Source organism: Podarcis pityusensis, assembly GCF_964106645.2.
Source record: "Podarcis pityusensis genome assembly, chromosome: 5".
Lineage (NCBI taxonomy): Eukaryota > Metazoa > Chordata > Lepidosauria > Squamata > Lacertidae > Podarcis > Podarcis pityusensis.
Genome location: NC_138032.1, coordinates 2126621 through 2147268, shown reverse-complemented (window position 1 = coordinate 2147268; position 20648 = coordinate 2126621). Strand labels below are relative to the sequence as shown.

Sequence of the window (20648 nt, the reverse complement as noted above, 5' to 3'; positions counted from 1 at the left end):
GGTACTGCTCCGGCGGGAAGGTAAACGGCATTTCCGTGCGCTGCTCTGGTTCACCAGAAGCGGCTTAGTCATGCTGGCCACATGACCCGGAAGCTGTACGCCGGCTCCCTCAGCCAGTAAAGCGAGATGAGCGCTACAACCCCAGAGTTGGCCACGACTGGACCTAATGGTCAGGGGTCCCTTTACCTATGGGTTGGGTGCAGTTCACCAGCAAAGGGTCTCCACAAACAGGGAGCCACCACAGAGAAGTCCTTGCTGATGCATAAACCAAGGGAACTCCCTGCCACAGGAAGCAATGATGGCGACCAACTTGGATGGCTTTAAAAGAGGATTAGACAACTGCATGGAAGAGATGGCATTGATGACTACTAGTTAGGGTGGCTCTGCTCTGCCTTCACAGTCACGGTGGTTCTGAATCCCAGTTGCTGGAAACCACAGGAAGCAAGAGTTGCTCTTGTGTTCGAATTCTGCTTGCTGGTTTCCCACAGGCATCTGGTTGGCCACTGTGAGAACAGGATGCTGGACTAGATTGAACAGTAGCCAGATCCCATAGTAATAATAATAATAATAATAATAATAATAATAATAATATTTATACCCCCCCCCCTCATCTGGCTGGGTTTCCCCGGGCACTCTAGGTGGCTTCCAACAAAATATTAAAAATACATTAAAACATCAGACATTAAAAATTTCCCTAAACAGGGCTGCCTTCAGATCTTCTAAAAGTCAGATAGTTGTTTATGCCTTGACATCTGCTGGGAGGGCGTTCCACAGGGCAGGCGCCACTACCGAGAAGGCCCTCTGCCTGGTTCCCTGTAACTTCGCTTCTCGCAGGGAGGGAAGCACCAGAAGGCTCTCAGAGCTGGACCTCAGTGTCCGGGCTGGACGATGGGGGTGGAGACGGTCCTTCAGGTATACTGGACTGAGGCTGTTTAGGGCTTTAAAGGTCAGCACCAACACATTGAATTGTGCTCGGAAACGTACTGGGAGCCAGTGTAGGTCTTTCAAGACCGGTGTTATGGGGTCTCAGTAGCCGCCCCCAGTCACCAGTCTAGCTGCTGCATTCTGGATTAGTTGTAGTTTCTGGGTCACCTTCAAAGGTAGCCCCACACAGAGTGCATTGCAGTAGTTCAAGCGGGAGATAACTAGAGCATGCACCACTCTGGCGAGACAGCAGGGCTTTTAGTATGTGCTAATGGAAGGAATTTGCCAGGAAAATGGTGGAGGGGGGCATTTTTCCTCTATTTCCCCAATGCCTTCTGTGCCCCCTGAAATCTTCAAAGAGTTGGGGTGTTTTGGAGGGGGCCTGCAGGGTTGGCTGGTTTCTTTTTGCCAAAAATTGCACACACCCCCTCCTCCAATCTACCACCAGATTCATCAACAGACAGATACCACCCATTGTGTATCAATTCTCTCCTTAAAGAGCTTGATTGTTCTACAGTGTTTTAAAAACACCGAGACCCACCTTGTTTGTTTTTCATTTTTAAAAGTTTCTGTTTTTGTTTCCAGGGCAATTAAAAAAGGAAAAAAGTAAGATTGCAGGTTAAAAGCACATCAGCATAAAAAACACAAAAACAAACAGAAAAATCATCCATAAAAGCCCTGTGAAGAAATAATAATAATAATAATAATAATAATAATAATAATAATTCTCAGAGCTTGCTTAAAAACTGGGAAGAATGGGTTCAGGTTCCCATGGTATTCACAATTGTGAGGCTACCCCAAGAAAGATCCTACCTTGTGTCTTCTCCCACCCCATATTTTTATACATCCATGTTTGTGTGTGTGTGTGTGTGTGTGTGTGTGTGTTGGGTTTTTGATGTTCACCACACCACATTTCCACACCAACCTGCGAAAATTCGCCAGCCTTTGAGTGCCCACCCCTCCTGATTTGCACACTTTTGCAAGGGATTTTCACAATCATAATCCATTTTTGAATGCTGACACCAATAAATGCCTTTTTATGTACACCCTCCACTAATATACACATTTTTGATCATGTTATTTGGCATCTCAGAATTTGGAGAGGTGTGGATTTCGAAGGATAGCTCCACTTCAGACCACATATTCTTTCCAGGATGTGCAAATGAGGTTTACATAAAATTCCTCCCCTTCCTGCTCCCAATCTCTACTACTGAGTGTAATTTCTGACATGTTAGGGCCAATTTATCCCAACTCTCCAAGTCTGATTCTCACCAATTTTTGTTTTGTCAGAGAGAGAGAGAGAAAGAGAGAGAGAGAGAGAGAGAGAGAGAGAGAGAGAGAAAGAAAGAAAGAAAAAGAAAGAAAGAAAGAAAGAAAGAAAGAAAGAAAGAAAGAAGGAAGGAAGGAAATGGGGCTGAATGTCTGTGCTCTGCCTCCTAAGTTGGAGGAAGCAAAGCTTCTGAATCCCAGGTGCTGGAAACTATGGGAGGGGAGAATTGGCTTGTGTTCGAATCCTGCTTGCAGGTTTCCCATTGGGACATCTGGTTGGCCAATGAGAGAACAGGATGCTGGACTAGATGGGCCATGGGCCCGATCCAGCAGGCTCTCCTTACGTTCTTATGCTTCTACCCTGCTCCCCCCAGCCCTTTGCTTTTCCAAGAGATGGCTGCTGAAATCATAGGTGGTTAGCATAATCCTTTTTTTGTATATATATAAAAAATGAAAATTATTCCAGCAGCTGTAATAGGGCTGCCATACAGCTGGAATTTCCCAGATGCATCTGGGAAGCTCAACAACTCCCCCCCCCAAAAAAGAAAAAAAGCTCAACACCTTTTGCATCTGGATGTTCACTTTTTTGAAATATGGCAACCCTAGCTGTAACCTAAGAATGGGAGAAACAAAGATCCCCAGTGTCGAAGCAATGATTCTTCAGTCTCAACTTCGTTGGACTGGTCATGTTGTGCGGATGCCTGATGATCGTCTTCCATAGCAGCTACTCTATTCCAAACTTAAAAATGGAAAGCGTAATGCTGGTGGTCAACAAAAGAGGTTTAAAGACTGTCTCAAGGCAAATCTTTAAAAATGTAGTACAAACACTGACAACTGGGAAACACTGGCCTGCGAGCGCTCCAGTTGGAGAACAGCCTTTACCAAAGATGTCATGGGCTTTGAAGACTCTTGAACTCAGGACGCAAGGGAGAAACGTGATAAGAGGAAGGCACGCTTGGCAAATCCACACCATGATCAACTCTCGCCCAGAAACCAACGTCCCCACTGTGGAAGGACGTGTGGATCCAGAATTGGCCTCCACAGCCACTTACGGACTCATTGTTAAAACCATCTTTATGGAAGACAATTTTACTCGGCTACGAGGGATCACCAAAGAAGAAGTGGTTTGAATGTCACACTAGAATCCTGGAAACCAGAGTTGGCAAACCTACACCGTGATCAGCTCCCGCCCGGAAACCTGTGTCCCCACTTGTGGATCCAGAATTGGCTTCCACAGTCACTTATGGACTCAATTTTAAAACCGTGTTTATGGAAGACAATCTTACTCGGCTACGAGGGATCGCCAAAGAAGAAGAAGAACCTATGAATGTGCTGCCAAGTATTTCCAGGTGAAAGTGGAAGTTGGAGGAGGTGGTGCAGAAGGATCCAGCCTGCTCTCTTCTCCCAAATTCATGCCTGGAGGCTACCTTTCTTCATCCTGCCTGGCTGCCTCCCTCGCCACCCCTCCCTGGCCAGTTTACCAAAGCAGCCCAGCTTTTCATGTTCTGGGAGTGTGTCCCCCCCCCCCGGAAGGGCACAGCCAGCTGCCTCCTGAGTCCGGCCCGGCATTTTGCGTAGCCCCCCCCCCCCTTACCCAGAGGGAACAAAGGGAACCAGTGTGACAATTCCTTCCCTCTGCCCCTTGTGGTTTTTGCAGCGTCAACGCTCTCCCTTCCCCAACTTCCACCGCGCAGATCTTTCTCTCCCCTCTGCGCCTCCCCTTTCTGCGGTTCACACCGGCTCAGGTACACGGGGAGGGGGTGGCGACATGCCTGGTGTCAACATCTCCTGTGGGCGCGGCAGGGGGAGGAATGCGCCGCTCCCAGCTCTCGCTCCGGCAATTAATCCCCGCAACTGACAGGTGGCAACAGGCGGCCCTTGGCTGGGGTGCTGCGTCGCGGCCAGCAAGAAAGGGTGCTCGGAGCTTGTGGTCTCCGGGGGTTCCTTGGAACGAGGAGCCCTCTGGAAAGGGAGAAGGGGGCGAGAGGAAGCGGGCTGTGGATTACGCAGCGCATTGTGGAACTGCGGGACTCGCCTCTCCAGGACGCAGCTATGGCCAGCATCCTTTGTTGTTTAGTCGTTTAGTCGTGTCCGCCTCTTCATGATCCCATGGACCAGAGCACGCCAGGCCCTCCTGTCTTCCACTGCCTCCCGCAGTTTGGTCAAACTCATGTTGGTAGCTTCGAGAACACTGTCCCACCATCTCGTCCTCTGTCGTCCCCTTCTCCTTGTGCCCTCCATCTTTCCCAACAACAGGGTCTTTTCCAGGAAGTCTTCTCTTCTCATGAGTCTTGGAGCCTCTGCTTCAGGATCCGTCCTTCCAGTGAGCACTCAGGGCTGATTTCCTTCAGAATGGAGAGGTTTGACCTTCTTGCAGTCCATGGGACTCTCAAGAGTCTCCTCCAGCACCAGAATTCAAAAGCATCAATTCTTCGGCGATCAGCCTTCCTCATGGTCCAGCTCTCACTTCCATACATCACTACTGGGAAAACCAGAGCTTGAACTATAAAAGGGGATTAGGATCGTGGAGGGTGAAGCTATCGATGGGTTCTAGGCATCTGGTCTAGCTAATGGTCGCCTCGCCCCAAAAAGGACATTGCAGAGTTTGAAAAATTTCAGAAAAGGGCAGCCAGCATGACCCAAGGGATGGAGTGAATCTCCTATGAGGAAAGGTTGAAACATTTGGGGATTTTACTTTAGAAAAAAAGGCAAAGTGGCATGATAGAGGTTTATAAAATTATTTATGGCAGGGCGAAACTGGATATTGGAAAGTCTCCTCCCCTCACATCTTTCTCCTAAAACTAGAAGGGATGAATGGAGCAGAATTCTAGGAGATTTCAGGCAGGTGAAAGGAAGTCCTTCTTCAAGCAGCACATAGCTGAGCAATGGAACAGAGAAATAAAATAACTAAGATAACTTGAGGATTAAGTGCAGATCACCAGCGAAGGGTCTCCATAAACAGGGAGCCACCACAGAGGAGTCCCTGCACAGATCAGTGGAACTCCCTCCCATAGGAGGCAATGATGTACCACCAACCTAGGTGGCTATAAAAGGGTATTGGGTGGCCACTAGCCAGGGTGGCTATTGCTCTGCCTCTGCAGCGATGCTTATGAAGTCCAGTTGCTGGAAGCTGCAGGAGGAGACAGGGCTCCCAAGCCTGGTTCCTGCTTGTTGGCTTCCCTTTGGGGCCCCTGGTTGGCCCCCGTGAGAACAGGATGCTGGACTAGATGGGCCCCTGGCCTGATCTTACATTATGCTTTGGGAGGGCTTCCTAAGCACACTTCCATAATCCAAAAGCATCTGTTGTGTCTTTGCATGGGAGACCTTCCGTGTTTGGTCTGGCCTGGAAGAGTCTTCGACTTGGAAATGGCCCCATGGCCTTTTCACAGCAAGGGGGCTTTTAACTGCAGCTCAGTTAGTCGGAGTTCACCAGACCGGGGGGCGGCCCTTTCCGTGATAAGGGCTCTCTCACCTCATTCACCAATGTTCCCACTATTCTTTTTTTTAAAAAAAACAACAACTTTATATTGGGTTTTATAAACAAGAATAATGTTATACAAATAAGTGTACCATGTTTTCTCATGTCGTTTGTATATCACAAAAATAGCATAATAAATGTGGAGTAAAATCCATAACATATGATTCATTATTAGTGGTCAGTGTATAAGTTCTTGGCTCATGAATTGGTTTAAATAATTCTAAGTTAAGCCTGCTTTATTATGTATGGTTCTATTTTTGAGCACACCACTGAGGAACTTAATCTAGGGATCCCACTTTTCAAAGTCTGATAGTCACTTGCATCCCTCTTGCTTCTTAGTACCCCCCTGGGGAATTCCAGGCCCCCAACCCCCACTCTAGACCTCTGGATTGCCCGCAGTGGGAAAGTGGGGTCGGACTAGAAGCTCTACAAACCCCTCCATGATTCCGGCCAATTAGAACTAAAGACGCTGCTGTGAAATATCCGAAATGAATCCTAAAATCCTAGAATGGTAGAGTTGGAAGGGACCCTCAAGGGTCATGTAGTCCAACCCCCTGAAATTCAGGAATCTCAACTAATGCATCCATGACAGAGCGCCATCCAAGCTCTGCTTAAATATCTCCAAGGAAGGAGAGTAGACGGTCCTTAAGTTTCTTCACAGGCACAGGAATCTGCAAGATTCAAGGAGGCGGTGTGTTTGTGCATTTGTGTGTCTCTGTGTGTGGTTCTTCCCGTGCTCCACATTTGTGCACGGCCGACGGAATCTCCCCCTGCGAGGTGAGCTCGGGTGTTTCCGTTGCAAAAACCAAGACCCCTTTCCTTCCCGGTGCCCCCTTTTCACTCCCCGCGCTTTGAGCGCTGGAAAGTAAGTGTTCCGCTGGCAGACTTCTCCTTTGTTAAGAGTGAAATAGACACTCCCAAATAATGGCTGTACGTGTGGGTCTTTGAAAACCTTTGTCAACACTCCTTCAGGAGAAGGGTGGGTGCAAGGCACGGAGGGGGGGGGGGGACGTCGTGCCGAGAAACCAGGCAGGTGTTGGCCGACGGTGGGGCGTGCGCATGGGGCGTGCGCGGAAAGAGACTGAATTACCCGCCGGGGTGCCAGCAGCATGTAACACAGCCTGCTGCCATGGGCAGGTGGCGAGGGCAGGGAGGCAGGCATTGGAATGCTCCCCCCCCCCCCGTGTTCCTTGCAAGTCGTATTCTTAGGTAAAAACGGGCCAGTGTGTTGATATCCTCAGAAATTCCCTCCGTGGAGCGCATTTGGGCACAAAGAACAGCAAAAGGGCTGAGATTTCTATTTCATTTTGAAGCATCCCAGGATGTTTAGCCCATGCTGGGTCTTCTTGGTGCCGTTTGTTCCTTGTGGCAACATTTCTTTGCAGCCTCGTCCCTGCCCATTTTGGTGAGACCTCGTGCCCCAAAGGCATTGAAGCCTGAAGTTGTCAGAAACCCCAGATCCTTCGCATGCCAAGCTTTTTTTGGCCCTTCCTGAAGACGATCCATACCACCGTGGGAGGCCACAAATGGTGGACAGAAACCCCGTAAAATGTCGCTTGTGGAGTAAAATGGCAGGCTGCTCAAGTAAGCGAGCCAAGCTGTAATCTCAAGGGAGAGAAACAGTCTCCAGGGAGAGGACTAGCTGCCCTGGAGTACAGCTCCTTCTTGCTCTCTGTTGCTAAAAACATACAGAAATCAACCATTAAAAAACCAATTAAACCTTGATAGAGTTAAAACTATATACATATGCAAAATCCGTTTAAAACATACCGATGATTAAAATAAAAGCAGCAGAGCGCCAGCCCTTTAAATAAATGCGGTCAATTCTTGTTGGAACAAGAAAGTCTTCACCTGTCGGTTATGGTAAGATTCTGCAAGCTAGCCCAGTGGCTTGGGAGAATGAATTGCAATAAAATAAAATAAAATCTTGGCCTGTTGCACAGAACAAGGATAAACTTCTTCATTATCCTGATCGGTTTGACTGTCTCTGGTTGACTTCCTGTGCTCCTGCGACATCTCCATTTAAAAGGATCTCGAGATAGCTGGGTCTGGCTGGGAGATACCTCGGAGCTCAGATCCTGGAGGGCAGCTGCCAGTCAGAGTAAGCAGAACAAGGATAAATGGAGAAACGCTCTGGCCCAGTTCAAAGTACCCACCTGGCCACAGCAATGGACAGGGCGATGGAGCCCCTTGATCTCATCCTATTTGGCTTCCTTCTCATGGGTGCAACTAGCAGCGATGTGAGGGAATCTGTGCTGACCATCTCCCATGATATATATATTTTTAAAGTCGATAGGGAAACAGATAGGATTGCGAGGGGAGCAGTGTGGGAAGGGGGTTAGTCGTGTATCTCAACACCACTTTTTCTTGATGTTAAATTCCTCACTCTCCAGCTTCTGAGGTCCATGTAGGGGGAAGCAGAAAGGGATCACCCAGACACCTGAAAGTGGGACAATTTTTGAAAATGGCCAGGAGGAAAAGCTTTAAACCCCTTGGCCTGATACTGTGGTCCCAATGCAGTCCCTCTCCTCTCCTCTCCTCCCCTTCCAATTTCTCCTTTCTTAAAGTCGCCAAAGATACTAATCTTGAATCTTTTGTCTCGAGACCAGGTTGGCATGATGTGCTTAGCAGAGAAACAAACAAACAAAAAAAAACCCGTCTGCTTTCCCTCTGCCCAGTTCCTTAAAACTTCAGTCTTGTGCCTTATTAACAGTGTTCATTTTAATTAAGAGAGCTTTCCAATGAGAGATTTCTCGGAATACTTTTTATTTTATTTTAAAGAACCCCACCCCCCGCCGTCCAACAATTTGCTTTGAGTGTTGCAATAATCTGGTTTTCTTTCCTCTCCTTTTTCTTCTTCTTCTCCTTTCTCAAACAATATATTGCCTCGCTTGGCACGCTCCCGTTTCCGCAGGCTGTGTAAATCCTTTGTGTGCGTAATCCTTAGCCTGCGGGCAGGAGAAAGAGAAGCGATTGCACAATCCGACATTGTCGCGTTCGAAAGAGGGCTTTAAACAGCGAGGTATTCGCAGCAGTGCCTTTCGCTGCGATGACCTAAATCCTTTGGGCAGCGATGTGAGAAGGGGTGGGGTGGAGCAGAGAGGAGAGCCGGAGTTCATGCTTGAAAATAATTGGCCACTTCTTCTAATTTCCCCCCCAGATTCATGTTTTCTCACCTGAGCAACCTGTAACAGAATAAAATCCCTCCCACCCGCCTCCTTGAATATCCATCGCTAATCCCCTCCATTGCCACACTGCCACCCACCTGCCTAACCAACCACCCTTGCCAGGAGCCTATTATCCGGACAGGATGCAAACGGCGAGTTTTGCTGCAGTTTAACGTGTGCGTTCCTGTCGGCCCTTTTGTTTGCGCCCTTGGGATCGTGCCTGGGAGCACGCAGCCTTTCACGGGACGCTCTGAAAGCAAACAGACAGCTTGCTGCGCACTCTTCCCGCCAGCCCCGTGGAAAGGCATCAATAGCTGGGAAGGGAGGAAATGCCAGCAGTTTTCTGTGGTTGCCGCAGCCAGGGGGTTTCCATGCCGCGTGGAAGCAACAGACAAGCTCCTGCAGCCTTCCTGGCACTTATAATAAATAATAATACATTTGGATTTATACCCCGCCCTTCCCGGTTCAAAAACCGGGCTCAAGGTGGCTAACAAGAAATTTAAAACACTTAATTGTAAAAACAGCATAAAATACAGTGTGAAAACATGAATAACAATAAAATTCAAAGTTCAGAAATCAATTTAGGGGAAATCCATCTAATAAATATTAGATAATCACCAGGGCTAGTTGGCTGAATTAGTCCTAAAGGTAAAGGTAAAGGGACCCCTGACCATTAGGTCCAGTCGTGGCCGACTCTGGGGTTGCGGCGCTCATCTCGCTTTATTGGCCAAGGGAGCCGGCGTACAGCTTCCGGATCATGTGGCCAGCATGACTAAGCCGCTTCTGGCGAACCAGAGCAGCGCACGGAAACGCCGTTTACCTTCCCACTGGAGGTATTTATCTATTTGCACTTTGACGTGCTTTTGAACTGCTAGGTTGGCAGGAGCAGGGACCGAGCAACGGGAGTTCACCCTGTTGCGGGGATTCGAACCGCCGACCTTCTGATCTGCAAGTCCTAGGCTCTGTGGTTTAACCCACAGTGCAACCCATGTCCCTTCAAATTAGTCCTACTTGGGACTGAAAGACTTGGCATTTTGCACACTGGGGTGGAGTCACAGAATCGCGGCGCTGGAAGGGACCCCAAGAGTCATCCAGTCCAACCCCCTGCAATGCAGGAATCACAGCTCAAGAGTCCATGGCAGATGGCCATCCAACCTCTGCTTAAGAACCTCCAAGGAAGGAGAGTCCATCACTTTCCAAGGAAGACCCTTCCATGGCCAAATAGCTCTTACTGTCAGAAAGTTCTTCCTGATGTTTAGTTGGAATCTCCTGTCTTGTAACTTGAATCCCTTGGTTCTGGTCCTGCTCTCTGGAGCAGGAGAAAACAAGCTTGTTCCCTCTTCCATGTGACAGACCTTGAGATATCTGGAGATGGCTCTCACATCTCCTCTCAGTCATCTCTTCTCCATATTTCATCATCATCATTTTTATTTGTATACCATCTTTCTATACTCAAGGAGGTTTACAAGCTGACGAAACAAAAAATCTACATCTTATAACAATCTAATGCAATAAAAAATGTGATAATAAAACAAAACTTTAAAATAAGCAACCTACATCAAATAAAGTAACATTCAACAATTATTAGGATAGTACAAAATAATAATATTAACATATAAAAGTTAAAGAGAAATCCACTCAACAGTTACAATAAATAATTTCTAAACTATAATCAATAAAACATTACGTGTGTGTTGACTGCCTTGGTGCCTATGTATCGTGAAGAGACCTCAGCAGGATTGGTGCAGCCCAGAGGGAAGGATAAGGGACTTTGGCTTGTGACTTCGCTTTTATTTAATTTCATAAAATGTATACATTTCTTGACTGTCAAGCAAACAAACAAACTCAAGCCTCAAAGTGGTTTGACAAAAAAAGATTTAAAAATAACAATAAGAGAAAATAACAACAATAATTTAAAACTTTTGAAAAGTTAGAAGAACAACAAGAATTAACTCACGTTAACTTTCTAAGCATCTGGGCATGCTTGCCTATGTTTTGTTGTTGTTTTTCATTACTATACCACTCTATATTTTTTTAAGGAAAAAGCTCTCAGAGCAGTTAAGACATTAAATGAAACATTGCTGAAGAAAGTCAAATATAAAGCATCCGTTCAAAGCAACTTAATTAACAGGAATCTAAAATAATATCTTAAAGATTTAAAAATAAAACATTACAATGTCAGCTACACATAACACAACACTTTTAGCAGCTGCTGAAGGACTGTAGGGAAGGCCCCTGCCTGTTGTCAATAGGCAGGGAGTTCCAGAGTTTCGTTGCTGCCAAAGGATCGAGTTCTTACACATGCAAAATGGGTCTTCCTAGGCTGCTCTCCTGACTTTGTCTCCCTTCCCTCTTGTCCTCCCATCAGTACTCCACCGAACTGAAGAAGTTGTACTGCCAGATCGCCAAGACATGTCCCATTCAGATCAAGGTGATGACTCCCCCTCCCCAGGGCGCCGTCATCCGTGCAATGCCCGTCTACAAGAAAGCGGAGCACGTCACCGAGGTGGTGAAGCGCTGCCCCAACCACGAGCTCAGCCGGGAATTTAACGAAGGTGAGTTGGGCACCTCCAGATCTTGGATGACGGCTCTTGTATCTCCTCTCCTCTAAGCTAAGCATCCCAAATTCCATGCACCGAGCCTCATAAGTCTTGGTTTCCATGTCTCGGTCGCCCTCCTCTGCACACCTCCCAGCTTGTCAATATCCTTATCATATTGTATAGATTTGGGGGCGACCCCCTCCCAAACCCTAGAAATTAATAAATGGTAGGATTTAATTATTATTATTATTTTTTTTTAAAAATGCATTTTATTTATTTGTTAACATTCTTATATTACATCGGTAGACGTTGTCATATTACATTACAGGACTTACTATAATTTCCAACAAGTATACAAAAATTATATACAAATTTTATATACCTAGAAAGAAAATGAAACAAAAAAGAAAGAAAGAACAAAGAACAAATTTTAATGATTTGGAGTATTGAAGAGAAGATTGGGGGTCAGTGGAAAAGTACAGGCTAAGATTCCTTTCCAAGCCAGGGCCTCACTTGGGATAGAGGCATGAATAAGACAAAATGGATTGATGGCACATCTGAGAGTCTAGGCAGACAGAGGTTGCCATGGTGATGGGGTGTGGGTTTGAAGTGACAAGAAAAGAGTTTTTAGCAGGGTGTTCTGGGGAGAAGAAGAAGGGGAGAGGAAAGACTGGGATCCATCTTGGGCAGGCTGGCTGAAGGCTGGCTAGGAGAGATGCCTTTGGACTCCCTGACTGCGCTGCTGTAGGGGACAAGCCCCTCTTGAAATGTCCATGCTGGCCATGAAGACTGAAGGTGTAAATAGGCTAATAAACCATATTTCCTAAAGCTACGGCAGCCTCCACTGTGCCTCCATTTTCCAGAGGAACCACAGATCCTGGGTGAGTGCCTGGGCAGGCACGCCACTTCTGTAACAATATGAAGCATAGCTATAGAGTGCAGTGGCGTAGCGTGGGTTGTCAGCACCCGGGGCAAGGCAAGTAATTTGCGCCCCCTAACCCGGGGCAAGGCAAGTAATTTGCGCCCCCTAACCCCATACCTGCCGCCGCTGCCAGCTTCTTCTTGCTGCTGCCTGGGCTGGTCTCGTGTGGTTCTCTCCCGCGCTCAGCGCTGCGCTGGGCGGCCGCTGCACTGTCCCTCCCCCAGATAGTCCCTCGCTCTCTCTCCGCACCGCACGCCTGGCACCCACCCCCTCCACAGTGGGCGGCGACCCAGCGGCTCGGATCGGATTCGCACAGCCAGCACTGCAGTGAGAGAGAGTGAGTGAGCCAGGTAGGGGCAGAGAGCTGCGAGTGCGAGCGTGCCCCCCCCAGATGTTGCGCCCGGTGCGGCCGGCCCCCCCTGCACCCCCACGCTACGCCACTGATAGAGTGGCCAGTTGACAGCAGTGAGCACAACACAAGTCCATTTCAGTCACTGTCACTAGGGAAGCTCTTCAAGGTGGAGTTGAGATACGCCAATAGGTGCAGGGATTTTACAGCAAGACATAAGCCCTGGACTGTGGAAGTTTGCTTGCTTTCCTTGGGTTATCTCTCTCCAAAACGCTGGTTCTTTTGCTGACCTTGGTCCTTTGCCGTACACTTTTGCAGGTCAAATAGCTCCTCCCAGCCACCTGATCAGAGTGGAAGGAAACAGCCATGCTCAGTATGTGGAAGACCCCATCACTGGCAGGCAGAGTGTCCTGGTTCCATATGAACCACCGCAGGTGAGTTGTGTGGGAATGTTCAGGGAGGCAGGAGAGGATAGATTGTTTATTGATATCCTTCCTAACTTGCGCTAGGAAGTTCTATAACTTAGCAGAATTTTACATTCCCCCTAAAAATGCACAGCAGGTAGCTGGTTGCAGGCTTGTTTAAGCCTCTCACTGTTTGGTTCCTGGTAAGTTCCCTTATATCCCTCTTAAAAGGAAAAAAAACACGCCACAATCTTGTTTAGAGCATATAAAAGGAGTTTAGTCACATTCTGTTCACAGCTGGATCCCAGAAGGCAGACAGTTACAAATATGTACATATGGATCTACCCCATATGGGTGTTTAATCTCAGTGACTGCAGACTGGCAGTCACTGTAGTTCACATGATGAAAGGAAGATGGAAAAGAAGGGAAGGAGGGCTGCGTGCCTTGTGCTTTTGTTACCTGCACAGGTAAGGCCACACCCACCTCTAGTCACATGCAAGAGGAAGGATGCCCCATTCCAGGAGGAAACAGGAAGTTCTGACTGGCTGGAGCAAAGCATGTCCACTCTAGGAAAACAAGGAATGTATTAACCAGGTTGAATTTGGTTGATGCAAACCCAGCAGACACACCGATGGTGACAGGTTACCAGGTAGATAGTACTGTTGAAGCGTTTTCTGACACTACACTGTACAGATGCATTCTAGGCAAGCTGAATTTCATTGTTAGATGTTCAAGACCTGACATAGCTGTAAGCACTAACCTGCTTAGCAGACATGCCAACAATCCTCCTGTTCAGGATTGGAAAGCTCTGAAGCGCATAGCCCGCTATTTGAAAGGGACCTTGCACTACAGGCTGAGGTTCACCAGTCAGAAGACTGGAGGTCTTGAAATCTTTGCAGATGCAAGTTTTGGAAGTGACACCATGGATGGTTCAAGCACTTCTGGAGTATGCTACATGTACAACCACTGCCTGTTTGACTGGCTGTGCAAGAAGCAGACGACAGTTAGCCTAAGTTCCTGTGAAGCAGAACTCAATGCTCTGTCATTTTCACTCATGGATTGTGAATGGTTGATGCAACTGTTTCAGGACATCAGAGTTTCTGTGAAATGTCCTGTACAAGTGTATCAAGACAATAGATCCTGTTTGGCTTTGCTGAACTCAGAGAGTTGCAAGCAAAGAACCAAGTACTTGCAGATTAAGCTACATCGTGCAAGAGAGTGTATTCAGAAAGGACTCATCCAGGTGTCCTACATGCCAGGAAATGAAATTCCTGCTGATCTGTTGTCTAAGGTTGTTAACAGAGAACAACTTAAGGTTTATGTACAGAGGTTGCAAATGGGTTGAACCACAGGTACTACAGGTTACACGGAAAGGGGGAGGATGTTAGGATATTTCCGTTCTACCTTAAAAGGGGGACAGGCTGTTGTGAGTCACAGCCTGCGTATTTCCTGCTCACAGGAAGTTTCTGTTTTGTATATAGCTGTTGTCTCTCTCTGTTGCCTCAACACGCAGGCAGTCAGTCAGTCATGTTTTTATTTTGTTCTGGCCAACGCTGAATAAATCTGTAAGATATGCTCTCCTGGGTGATTCTTTCATTGTGGAAGCTCTGCGAAAAGGGCATGCATGGGTCCTGGAATGTGGACAGCTATTTCTGAGGCTCGTGTCGCTAATTGACTGATACTGTACCTACGGGAGATTGATGGATCGTCCTGAGACGACGTGGAGGTATGATGGCCTATGTCTCCCTGGCAGTATCCCAACACAGCCCACCTTGGTACAAAACAGGTTCCTATGTCCGAATTAGCGTTGCATCTGAAGCAGACAAGTTTCTTTGGAGAGGGAAAGGGAAGGAAGCCTTTATGGAGGGTGCGTGTGTGTCTTGCATCAGCCTTCAGCAAACCGATCACTTCCTGTATGACTCAGAGCTGACTCAGTATAACTCTCCCTTTTTTCTTCTGTCCAGGTCGGCACAGAATTCACCACCGTCTTGTACAATTTCATGTGCAACAGCAGTTGCGTCGGGGGCATGAACCGGCGTCCGATTCTTATCATCGTGACACTTGAAACCAGAGAGTAAGTCGCATTAGCAGGAGCTCGGAGTGGCAAGCGATGGCCTGACCCTGGCCTGAAAGCCACTGCAACTTGATGGGAGATCAAAAAATGAGTCCCAAGCAAAAAAACACACACCTTGATCCAAAAGCAGAAGGGGCTTTTGTTTTCATTGCGCACAAACACAGCAATTCCCAGTTCACAAACAGGGGCGTGTAGTCATACAATCATAGGATAGTAGAGAATCGTGCCCGGAGGTCCTGCCCCATAACTGCTGCCAAATATTGCAGGTTCCACCAGAGCAGGGTTGATTATTTAATTTCTATACCCCTTACTATATTAGCCATTTCACTAAGTGGTATGCAAAAGAGATATTAAACTAGATATTTCAAAAATACAGTTACATATAAAAAGATTGCATGAATACAAAACTACTAACTTATGGGGGTGGTGGTCCAAGGCTGGGATTGCTCGGTTGGTAGAGCATGAAACTCTTAATCTTAGGGTTGTGGGTTCGAGTCCTGTGTTGCGCAAAAAATTCCTGCATTGCAGGGGGGTTGGGCTGGATGGCCCTCGTGATTCCTTCCAACTCTACAATTCCACGGTTCTATGATAATATATATAAATCAGTTTCGGTTAGTAAGACTCCAGGATGTAGACTAGGCCCCTGGATCGGTCCAAACACACAGGCTGAAATCTTAAAGAGGAGCCACGCACACAGATGCATTCATGTGCTGGTGTTTGGGGCAGACTCAAGCTGAAGGCAAGGTTTAAGGCTCGCGGAAGGCATTGGTTGGGTCCAGTGGTTTGCGAACGCGGAGCTTGGCTCCCAGATTCTTATTCTTATTCTTTTATTATTTGTACCCCGCCCATCTGGCTGGGTTTCCCCAGCCACTCTGGGCAGCTTCCACAGAGACCAAAAATACACTAAAATGTCACACATTAAAAACTTCCCTGAACAGGGCTGCCTTAAGATGTCTTCTGAATGTCAGGTAGTTGTTTATCGCTTTGACATCTGGTGGGAGGGCGTTCCACAGGGAGGGCGCCACTACCAAGAAGGCCCTCTGTCTGGTTCCCTGTTGCTTTACTTCTCACAATGAGGGAACCGCCAGAAGGCCCTCGGCGCTGGACCTCAGCGTCCGGGCAGAACGATGGGGGTGGAGACTCTCCTTCAGGTATACTGGACCGAGGCCGTTTAGGGCTTTAAAGGTCAACACCAACACTTTGAATTGTGCTCGGAAATGTACTGGGAGCCAATGTAGGTCTTTCAGGACTGTTATTATGTGGTCTTAGCAGCCGCTCCCAGTCACCAGTCTAGCTGCCGCATTCTGGATTAATTGCAGCTTCCGGGTCACCTTCAAAGGTAGCCCCACATAGAGCGTGTTGCAGTAGTCCAAGCGAGAGATAACTAGAGCATGCACCACTCTGGCGAGACAGTCCGCGGGCAGGTAGGGTCTTCGCCTGCATACCAGGTGGAGCTGGTAGACAGCTGCCCTGGACACAGAATTAACCTGCGCCTCCATGGACAGCTGTGAGTCCAAAATGACTCCCAGGCTGCACACCTGCTCCTTCAGGGGCACATTTGCCCCATTCAGGACCAGGGAGTCCTCCACACCAGCCCGCCCCCTGTACCCCAAAACAGTACTTCTGTCTTGTCAGGATTCAGATATGTGGGTTCATCGCGGGTTGCCGTTTCCGTGCATAAAATGCTTGCCCACTGTGTTTATTTTAGTGCCAGCCCTCCCCATGGCTGTGAGCTAACAGACCCCCCGTTTTCTCCATCCTCCAGCGGGCAAGTCCTGGGACGCCGGTGCTTCGAGGCTCGGATCTGCGCTTGCCCGGGCAGGGACCGCAAAGCCGACGAGGACAGCATTCGGAAGCAGCAGGTCTCCGACAGCACAAAGAACGGTGATGGTACGAAGAGGCGTAAGTAGGCCAGCAGGGGGCGCTCGAGGCTGTGGCTGGGGGGGGCACGGCTGTGGGGCTCAGAGAACCAGCAGAGGGGAGGGGGCTTTGTGGAGGCGGTGCTTTAGGAATGTGCAAGCTTTGCGGTTCACACAGAACCCTTCGGCATGGATTGAACATAAGAACGATCTGGCCCAATCGTCTTCTCAATCCAGCCCGCGGACAGTCCGGGAATCAGCATATTTTTACATGAGTAGAATGTGCCCTTTTATTTAAAATGCATCTCTGGGTTACTTGTGGGGCATAGCAATTCATTCATTATTTTTCCAAAATATAGTCTGGACCCCCACAAGGTCTGAGGGACAGTGGACCGGCCCCCAGCTGAAAAAGTTTGCTGACCCCTGATCCAGCCCATCACCTTATTCTTTCAGTGGCCCACCAGATGCCCCTGGTTTGCGTAAAAGTAAAGGAAGTAAAGGAAGCACGCGGGACACGGGTGGCACTGTGGGTTAAACCACAGAGCCTAGGACTTGCCGATCAGAAGGTCGGCAGTTCGAATCCCCACGACGGTGTGAGCTCCTGTTGCTCGGTCCCTGCTCCTGCCAACCTAGCAGTTCGAAAGCACGTCAAAGTGCAAGTAGATAAATAGGTACCACTCTGGCGGGAAGGTAAACGGCGTTTCCGTGCGCTGCTCTGGTTCGCCAGAAGTGGCTTAGTCCTGCTGGCCATATGACCCGGAAGCTGTACGCCGGCTCCCTCGGCCAGTAAAGCGAGATGAGCGCCGCAACCCCAGAGTCGGCCACGACTGGACCTAATGGTCAGGGGTCCCTTTACCTTTACCTGGCCATGGAGCAGGTGGTTCACATGCTAAAGGCTCCAGGTTTAATTTCCAGGGAAATCTCCAGTGGTTCTCAAAGTTTTTTCTCTGGTCCACATTTTCAGAATAACAATTTGCTCTTGCCACACCAAGTTTTCTTTTGATAAGAAATACACTGGGAAACAAAAGGAAACAAATTCCAGTGGCACTTGATTCATAACGTAGAACACAACTGCAAAAATCATGGGGCATCTAGAAAGTGCAAAACAACGCAGCTACAAAAGAGCAGGAACCATTCCCAAATTATAATTCTAAACTCTTACGTGTGTATCTTAAGTGACAAGGAGAGGCGTGCGCTTGCTTTTGGTGGGTAATCTCATTTAGATAAGGTCTCATTTGAGACAAACCAACTCTCCTCTCCTCAACAGCACAAAGAAAGCTCAGAATTGAAAATCCTTGCTCACGAATATATTGTCTTCAGCATCATTCAATGCTCTTTTAAAAAATATATATTTATTCACTTATTAAATTTATATACCCCACCTCCTTGATTGCAAGATCTCAGGGCAGATCAGTGCTCTTGCTCTCATTTCGAAAACATATCTGTCCATATTCTGCAATAATAATAATAATAATAATAATAATAGTAATAATAATAATACTTTGATGCTCTACTGTAGTATACTACACTGAAATGTTTAATTGTGTCTTAGATTGCTCTTGAGTTTCTCTGCCACATTTGCCATCTTCTCCTGCCACACCCTTTGAGAACCAGTGGCCTGGAAAACTCTTAAGTACTAGCCTCTCTGAGAAGCCAGTACAGTCGTACCTTGGATCCTGAATGCCTTGTGAGTCGAACGTTTCGGCTCCTGAACGCCCCAAACCCAGAATTGACTGTTCCAGTTTGCAAACATTCTTTGGAACCCAAATGTCCGACGAGGCTTCCAATTGGCTGCAGGAGCTTCCTTCAGCCAATCAGAAGATGCACCTTGGTTTCCAAATGTTTTGGACTTCTGGAATGGGTTCCGTTCGACTTCTGAGGTACCACTGCACTGGGCAAAATAGACCAATGGTCTTGAGACAGTTTGAAGCAGTCTTTTTATTATTATTTTGTGATGTGACTTTTCGAACTCCACCCTTCCGACAAAAAATAGGAGCATGGGGCAGGCTCACTGTGCAGCATGCGCACTGCAGAACAGAACAGAGAGGAAACATGTTCCTTGTGGCTGTGAGCCACCTAATAGGCTGTTGGACTTAGCTTGACAACTGCCATTCTCTCCCCCCTCCCTTTGGCAGCCTTCCGGCAGAGTACACATGGCATCCAGATGACTTCGGTCAAAAAACGACGCACCCCCGATGATGAGCTGCTATACCTTCCAGTAAGTTTGGCGTGCCTGCCCCCCTGTCCTTGCATAAACCTTTTGCCTCATTTGTGCCGAACCATTTCCTGGGGGCAGGGGTGGAGAAAGGTGGGGCGGTGGGGGCGGGTCACCCCGGGTGTCACCACTGAGAAGGGTGACAAAATGCTCCAACCCACCGGCCAGTAGCCGGTCGAACTCCAGTCCTTGGTTCTGCATCAAAACCGCGACTCAGAGCTTCAGAAGCCTTTCAGAAGCTGAGCACGCAAGCCAGCAGAGATAACAAACTCTTCACGACGGAAGGGTGGACAGAGGCATATGTAAAGCATTGGACTAGATGGGCTGGGCTGGTCTGGTCTGGTCCAGCAGCCCTGAGCATCTCTTAAGTCTCTTCCTCCCTCTTGTCTGTGCTCAGGTGCGAGGCCGGGAGACTTATGAGATGTTACTGAAGATCAAGGAGTCTCTGGAGCTGATGCAGTACCTCCCCCAGCACACCATTGAGACGTACCGGCAGCAGCAGCAACAACAACAGCAACACCAGCACCTGCTGCAGAAACAGTGAGTATTCGGAAGCCAATTTGCAGATTGCCCCAAAAGCACCTGGGCTGGGGGGGCTTGAGAGCAATGGAGAGGGGGAGGGTGGCCAGGGGGCTCTCCACGCGCATGACGAGCATCGCTCTTGCTATGCTGCCTGCCGCTAGCGCATCCCAGGACAGCATCCCTTTGGCTTTATTAACATGGTCGGTCGATGAGCATGGCTGCTCAGATTTGCTTGTTGTTTTGTGCAGAAGTGTGTTTTGGCTGGGTGGGCGGGATTCTGGGGCCATCCAAATGCCCGAGCGCAAGAGTCCTCTCTCTTTGTGTGATTTCCAGGAGCTGGTATTCAGAAGCATTGCTATGTCTGACTGTGGCTAGCAGAGAGAGGTGGAATACTACTACTACTACTACTACTACTACTACTAATAATAATAATAATAATATATTTATACCCCACTCATCTGACTGGGTTTCCGCAGACACTCTGGATGGCTCCCAACAGAATATTATTATTATTATTATTATTATTATTATTATTAATAAAGCTATAAAACACCAGACATTAAAAACTTCCCTAAACAGGGCTGCCTTCAGATGTCTTCTAAAAGTCAGATAGTTGCTTATTTCCTCTGGTGGGAGGACGTTCCACAGGGTGGGTGCCACCACCGATAAGTCCCTCTGCCTGGTTTCCTGTAACCTCACTTCTCGCAGGCAGGGAACCACCAGAAGGCCCTCGGAGCTGGACCTCATTGTCCAGGTTGGACAATGGGGGTGGAGACACTCCTTCAGGTCTACTGGACCGAGGCCGTTTAGGGCTTTATAGGTCAGCACCAACACTTTGAATTGTGCTTGGAAACGTACTGGGAGCCAATGTAGGTCTTTCAAGACCGGTGTTATGTGGTCTTGGTGGCCGCTCCCAGTCACCAGT

General features: G+C 48.0%; 1 protein-coding gene across 6 annotated transcripts in view; it reads left to right on the top strand.

Moving 5' to 3' along the window:
* LOC308478134 (tumor protein 63) overlaps window positions 1–20648 on the top strand; it is a gene marked incomplete at its 3' end in the record, with an annotated part of 96616 nt that overhangs the window by 57014 nt on the left and 18954 nt on the right. For 2 of the 6 annotated variants that reach the window (XM_081007494.1, XM_081007497.1), the window contains exons 3-8: window positions 11207–11393; window positions 12968–13083; window positions 15018–15127; window positions 16893–17029; window positions 19122–19204; window positions 19599–19741. In XM_081007494.1, the coding sequence (XP_080863620.1) occupies window positions 11207–11393; window positions 12968–13083; window positions 15018–15127; window positions 16893–17029; window positions 19122–19204; window positions 19599–19741 (776 nt within the window). Of the gene's footprint in view, window positions 1–11206; window positions 11394–12967; window positions 13084–15017; window positions 15128–16835; window positions 17030–19121; window positions 19205–19598; window positions 19742–20648 lie in introns of all 6 variants that reach the window. The other 4 variants (XM_081007492.1, XM_081007496.1, XM_081007495.1 and 1 more) reach the window with 3 other exon arrangements.